We start from the raw sequence: 6,798 nt of genomic DNA, 5'->3' as shown, positions 1-6,798 counted from the left end.
TTGGGCTACGAGTGATTCAAAGAAATTGCTCTCTGTAATACTGTCCCCAAAAAATAATATCTTTGCGAAGAGTTTAACTTCTGTTTCTGTACTTGTGTGTGATAGCAAATTTATAAGCAGCGAGCGGAAAAGCAGCTCACATAGCTGCGCAGCGGCCTCCGGGCTTTTCCTGGCACAGGCAGCACTTGGATTTCTGATAATCTTTGTTTTTAGAAAGCATTCGCTTCAGCACAGCACGGCGGCTGGCTTTAGAGATGCTCTTGTTGGTTGCAGAACCCTCCCTGCCGGGGAAGTCACCGATGGACTGTGGACACTTAGCTGAGAGCAGCGAGGAGATCTCCGGCCCGGGCGCAGAGCCCGATTCCCTGCTGCCTTCTGCTGCCGGCAGCAATTCCTGCCCGCCCTCGGCGGCTGGGCAGCGGGCTGGGGCACCTCCTGGCAGACCCGCCGCTGCTAACGCTGCTCGAGAGCGCAGTCGAGTTCAAACCCTGCGCCATGCCTTCCTGGAGCTGCAGAAGACTCTCCCCTCTGTGCCGCCCGACACCAAGCTCTCCAAGCTGGATGTACTCCTCCTGGCCACCACCTATATCGCACACCTCACTCGCAGCCTTCAGGATGAGGAAGAGTCACCGGGAGAGGGCTTGGGTACCCTCCGAGGGGATGGATACCTCCACCCTGTCAAGGTAGGAGAGCTGAGGAGCAGCTACCACCTTCTCTCGGTGAAGAAGTAAATAGGTGTTAAAGATACTTAGATGAAACCAAAGATTTCAAGCTTATTTACCTTGCCAGAGTTAATACATTAAAAGATTGCCTACACTAACCATTGCATCTAGTTGTTAGGGGCCTGATGGAGAAGTCCCGGAGCTTTGTCCCTCCAGCTTCAGGGACTTTGCACAAAAATCTCAAATACAGTGTAGGTCCAAACCTAGTGGGACTTGGTCCCTTGGAAGTGAAGGCAAAGGGCAGCACCGGAGGAGTACCAGCACCTCCTCGGTCCCCATCTGAAAACCTTGGCGATCCCCCACCAAACCCATCGGAACCGGCTGTAGGGGGTGTATGTGGTTGAGGTGATGCGCTGTCCCACAGCAGTGACCCCAGCCACGGCTGGATCTGCTTTGGTTCTCCTGCTGAGGCAGCCAAGGTGTGGGAGGTGGCATTGATTACTGACCACGTGCCTTCTATGAAAGTGCTTTTCTGATGCATTTATTTCGTCTAGTTGGTATATGCTGTTGCTGCTCTTCCCTCTGTCAAAAAAATTCACGGCGATGCAGAGGGGACGAGGAAGGGGAACTGCTTTTGGAGACGTCCTGGGGCTGGAAACTGGTTTCAAAAGCATTGCTCAGTGACTGACGGGACTCTTAAATACCACGGGGTATTTTCTTTGGCTCTGGTCTCAGGGAGTGAGTTAGAGCGCTGGGGTGTTTTTCTTCCTTTTTTTTTTTTTTTTTTAAAGTCTGGTGAATTCAGAATAATTTAATTAAGATTAATTTGTGAAGTAATCTCTAATTCCTATAAAGTGACTAATTCACAGAGAGTTTCTTGTTCACAGTGTTGGTCGCTGTAAAAAGTGTGGTGTGAATGTAGGTGAACGTAGGTTTCTGAGGCCATTTAAATGATTAGCAGGCTCATTAAGAAAGAAAAACCTTTACATCAGTTAGAAGATGGCTATAATTTAAGAAAAAAAAATTGTGATGTATTTGAAAATAAGTTTGAAGTAGCTTCTGTTAGTTCCCTTGGTCAGAGCGAAAGGACACAGGTCCCTTATGGTGCTTTTTATCAGCTGCCAACTATTAATGGCAGAAAAATACTTTTAAATAGTTTTTACAGCAGTTAAATGATCCAGATGCACATTTCCCAGGCTACTGGAATACAGCAATACTGGATTCATCTAGCAATTATTTTTTATAATCTTATTTATATGCCATTTACCTGTATTTAGTTTTGCAAAGATTCTGTAAGTCTAACCCATCTTTCTAATATTTCTGGTAATAAATGAATTTTTTAGTTGGCACTAGAACAAAAGCGTCACAGACAGATCATAGTACATGCTTCAAAAAAACCCTCAAAGTGCAGGATATGAGACAACCAGTACAGATAAGGACTTTAACTACGTTCATATATCAAGCACAGTAAATACAAATAGTGACTAAAGTAAAATATCCGAGTACAGTTGTGTGTACACCGGACAAAAAATATGGTTAATGACTTTAAACTCAGATGTCTCATTGGTGACGAATTTATAACATCACTCTTGAAATAAAAATACTGAATGAGATCGTATGGTCTTTCCAACTGAGAATATGCTGCTGCTTCGTGTCTTTAAATAGAAGAGCTGAGATTTAACTGCAGTATTAAGCCGCTCTAGTTTTTAGAACTCTCTTTCATTACCCTTAGGAAAGGTGCCAGCCTCTTCCCGAAAGTGTCTTAAAAAAATTGTATTCTTTTGGAACAACATGCTGGCTGTGTTTCAGGTATTTTTGCATCAATTGTGTATGATAAGTTGTCTTTTCAAACATCCACCTCTAATAATGAACTCAGCACATCAAACTGGAGCTGAATGCTTCCTCCCAAGAGAAGGGCACGCAGCTGCAGTCACCCTTACTGCAGGGCCGTTTGCAGTCAGTAACTTGCTCGGGTTAAGAAACTCGAGCTGTAAGAATAGATATTTAACACCAATGTAACTGATTATTCCAATAATCAGTGAATGGAAAGATGAATTGTCTCATCTGAAATAATTGGAACTGACAAAGAATAATAAGTTGTCTGTGCTGAAGACTGCCAAGGAGCAGTTATATTAAATTCCCTCCAACACAGTCTTTAGCAGCCCCTGTGCTGCGGTCGGTATTGTGGGGGCGGCCAGCACGAACGGGTACGCGCACAGGGCTGCAGTCCCTGCAGGCGTTGGTATATCCCCATAGTATCCCTGGCACTGTAAAGAGGAATGCTTTGTTTTGCTCTACCGACAGAGCATCCAGTACACAAATTGTGGTACGATGACTGATCAGCATGACTTACTCCTGTGTGTTGGGTCCCAGGGGATTTAGGAGCTGTGCCTCATGATTAATTACCAAAGAAAATACTCAGGCTGAGGTTCCCTTACCCGGCTTCTAACGACATTTCCCCACAAATGACAAAATGGGAACTTTCTGTCGATAGCAAGAGTTTCCTATTTTCTCGTGTTGTGATTCCATCGACATTTAAAGCTTTGCTGAGAACTGCATTCAGACTGCACAGTTCCCGTGTATCTCAGCGCTGTGCTTGTCTCTTCCCTTGCAGAAGTGGCCAATGCGTTCCAGGTTATACATTGGAGCTACAGGACAGTTTTTGACTCACTCGGCCCAAGGAGACGGCGCAAACCAAGGAGAAACATCAACAGCTTCACAAATCTAATCTCCCTTCTCGCTTTTGAAAAAAATGTTATTTATTACACCTTATATCTATTTAAGTTAAAAAATAGTATCTGCAAACTATAATTTCTGAAATACTGTTTGTAGAGGAGAAGGAATTGATTCCTAAATGTAATTAATACCTCATTAAGTTAATGTGACGCATCATTGGTTTCTGTCATAGAGGACATTGCTGGGATCTGAATTGGGGGAAATGAAGGTGACTGCAGTCAGCACCAGGATAGGTAACCTCGTCCCCTCCGGGACAAGCGGTGAATAGGTACGGTGTGGAAGAGGGGGGAGAAGGAGCAACGCAGTACAGGCCAAGTACAGAGCAGTACAGGCTTGGGCGAGAAGCAAAGGGCGAGTCTAACAATAGCAATTCGAAATCCTGCATGCACTTTCTTCACTGCATGAAGCCGAAGGCAGAAATCCCCCTGAGTGCAGTTGTCAGGCCAGGGCTACATCCTTCGGATAATCTTAAATGTATGTAGTTATTCCTGAAAATGTGGATGCATGTTCACCTCAAGTAAAACTGTGCTGAAATCTATCCCGTGTTCATGCAGCACTATGTACAATAGACACAAACTGCTCTGTATGTTAAGTATTGCTTGTATTGATCCATACGATTGTGTTGCATGTTACAAGGTTTAAACTGTTTGTTACCCCAGTACAACTACTTGTCTGCTTGAGACACCAAGGTTCGTTCATCTTGTCTTTTAGCGGGGTCATGCATTCAAGCAAATGAGCCTTAAGAGTTGGCTTGTTCATAGCACATTTTTCACTTAAACATCTATATTTAGGCAAGAAAAGCTGAAACTAAATGCACAAATACCATCTAATGTATCTGTTCTGCAAGACACTGTACTTGTCATATAGTTTGTTACTGCTGAGTAAACATTTTATTAAATATTATTCAGTGGACATTATATATTTATTGAGTTCTAAAATCTGTATCAGTTTCTCATTGTACAGGACTGATAGTTTCTAATAGTAATATTCTGCATTTATAGTAACTTCTTCACAGCTTGCATTTTAAAATTATATTTGGCAGAAAAGGAAAACACATACTAGCAAGAACAACCTTTATTAAAAAAAAAAATCATTTTATTGCTTTCATTCTTGAGTCAAACTTGTGGTGTCTTTCAGAGGTGCTGAGCATGTCATTGCAAACTGAGTATCCAGTATCACAGAAAACCAGGCCTCCAGTGTAAGAAACTACATAAAAATTAGCAGAGCCATTCGAAAGAGTTGGACAAACCATCTAGGATATGACAGAGTTGTAAAGTATGGTAAAATCTGGAACTCCCCTCCACCCCTGCAGCATTCTGAGCTTTTAACAAGATTATTCTTTATTCTTTTAAATAGTAAAACTACTTTAAATATTTTAAATATATATATATTTTATATGTATATTTAAACTATTTTAGGCATATATTTCTTATTTACAAGTGGTTTATTATGAGAATTACATAGCCAGAGAACCATTCAACCACACAAACTGCTGTATTTTGTGAAAAAATATGTACAAAAGGGCAGTTTTGCATAGACAAGTATCTACCCTTATGTAAATAAGAGTCTGACTTTTTAAAGAACTGTACTCACTTTCCATAGTAGTAAAAAGTGGGTTAGCACAACCTCTTACTATTGGGAAAGCTATTTGTATTCAGAGATATTAATGAGGAGAAGCGAAGGAGTTGTAAAGGTGACAATAGTTAAGTAAGATGAAAGAGTGACAGCACAGTGAGGGTTTCCAGGAGTACTTTGCTGTGCAAGATGAAGGCATAAGATACAGCTTACACTTCCAACTGATGAAATGCCAAGTAGCAACGTAGAAGCTCAGAGAATTCAGTATGGTTTTGTATGCAATTGAGATCTAAATGAATGGCATCAGGTCAGAGAAAAAAGGACAAGCGAAATCTTGGCCAGAAGTCGGTGTCAAACCTTGAGCTGCCACCGTGTAGCAGTGGTCTGATAAGAAAAACAAAATACGTATGAATCGTGCGTACAAAATGGCATGGGGAAACACAAAATGTGATGTTCCGCATCAACTGCATGCTCTTACCTAGCACAGAGGTGCTGCTTACTTCACAGGCTCTTAAATAATACACCTGGAAGGGACAGAATTAAAGAAACAAAAAAAAAGAAAAAAAAGGAAAAAAAGTCACACCCCCAGTTTTTAAAGGCTTCTTCCATTAAATGTAATTGAAAGATTGTGACTGCTTATTCATGAAGTAAGCATGAAAAAAATGGATAGGAATAAGGGTTAGAAACATGGAAAGTTAGGAATGGATGGCTTGGAGAAAACATCTCTACTCAGACTTTTACTACAACACAGGTAGAGTTTTCACAGTGGTCAGAAGACAGCCACTGAAATGGAGCAGCAAACACCGGAGCTACTTTGTACCCACAAAGTTTGTACAAATTGTGGCCACGTACATGACAATGCAAAGACCTTAGCAGAATTTTATAGACGTATTAAAGGACAGGAAGAATATGCAGAACTACAACAGCAGTCGTAGTGTTTTTTACTTGAGAAGAGCTCCCCATATTTATGAGTTGGGATTTTTTTTTTTCTCTGAGACAGATTATTCTGCATCGGCTGCAAATTTTTATGCCTTTTTTTCCAGAGTCAAGACACCAGGTTAGGCAAGCCGTCTCCTTTATCAGTGCAAGAGCTCTTGTCTTCCAGAAATTTACACAGAGACAAAGCAGATCCTCTGAACCTGTTTGCTTCAAGCCTGATCTTTGGATTGAACATTACATTTCTTAGGAACAGTTCGTATCCTTGTATACTGAAATACAACAGTTTGGCATTTAGCATTGGAAATACGCATGTGTTTAGGAGTAGAATTCTACAACGTTCACACATTGCTATCAAAAGGAACTATTTTTCATGGAGTAACTTAAAGATCTTAGCAAACCTCAGTTATTGTCATCACAGCTTTTCCTTCAGAGGGATGGGTCCAGTAAACTTCACACGCCCATAGGCAAACAACCTGCCTATGCAAAACCTGCTGCATACCGACCTTTTCTCCTCATACACACAGCTGTAACCACAACACTGCGCCCTCCAGTCATATATTGCTTTCTCTTAACACATACCCTGCCAATCACTCTTTTTTCCCTCAGAGACCGTCAGGACAAGTATTCATTGTGCTTGTGTAAACTAAAGACTTGTGCTTGTATGAACTAAAAACATTGTGCTTGTGTAAACTGAACACCAACAAGATGAATTTTCCATGGCTTTAACGTCTAGAAGACTGACTATTCAGTGAATAGCATATGGTTGAAAACGGTGGGTTTTAAGAATACTGTTGTATGTAAGACACACCAAAAAGCAAGCAAACGTGCTTCCACCTCCGGTAGTCTTGTTTACCTTCTTCACCCACCTGGAACAAACTCTTCGGTT

General features: G+C 41.6%; 1 protein-coding gene across 1 annotated transcript; it reads left to right on the top strand.

The window, feature by feature from the left end:
* The first annotated feature begins 299 nt into the window (after positions 1 to 299).
* Positions 300 to 3,390, top strand: TCF24 (transcription factor 24). Its single transcript, XM_009586773.1, has 2 exons — positions 300 to 683; positions 3,277 to 3,390. Exons 1-2 carry the CDS (start codon positions 300 to 302, stop codon positions 3,388 to 3,390), a joined length of 498 nt encoding a protein of 165 aa, XP_009585068.1.
* Positions 3,391 to 6,798: the final 3,408 nt, after the last annotated feature.

This window comes from Fulmarus glacialis, unplaced genomic scaffold (genome assembly GCF_000690835.1).
Source record: "Fulmarus glacialis isolate BGI_N327 unplaced genomic scaffold, ASM69083v1 scaffold42751, whole genome shotgun sequence".
NCBI classification, from domain to species: Eukaryota; Metazoa; Chordata; class Aves; order Procellariiformes; family Procellariidae; genus Fulmarus; species Fulmarus glacialis.
Note: the sequence above shows the minus strand (reverse complement) of the source record. Positions and strands in the feature narration are given on the sequence as shown.

Coding starts and splice junctions, on each gene's coding strand:
- TCF24 (XM_009586773.1), top strand. CDS start 300: ATGGACTGTGGACACTTAGCTGAGAGCAGCGAGGAGATCTCCGGCCCG. Junction 684..3,276: donor GATACCTCCACCCTGTCAAG/GTAGGAGAGCTG, acceptor CTTCCCTTGCAG/AAGTGGCCAATGCGTTCCAG.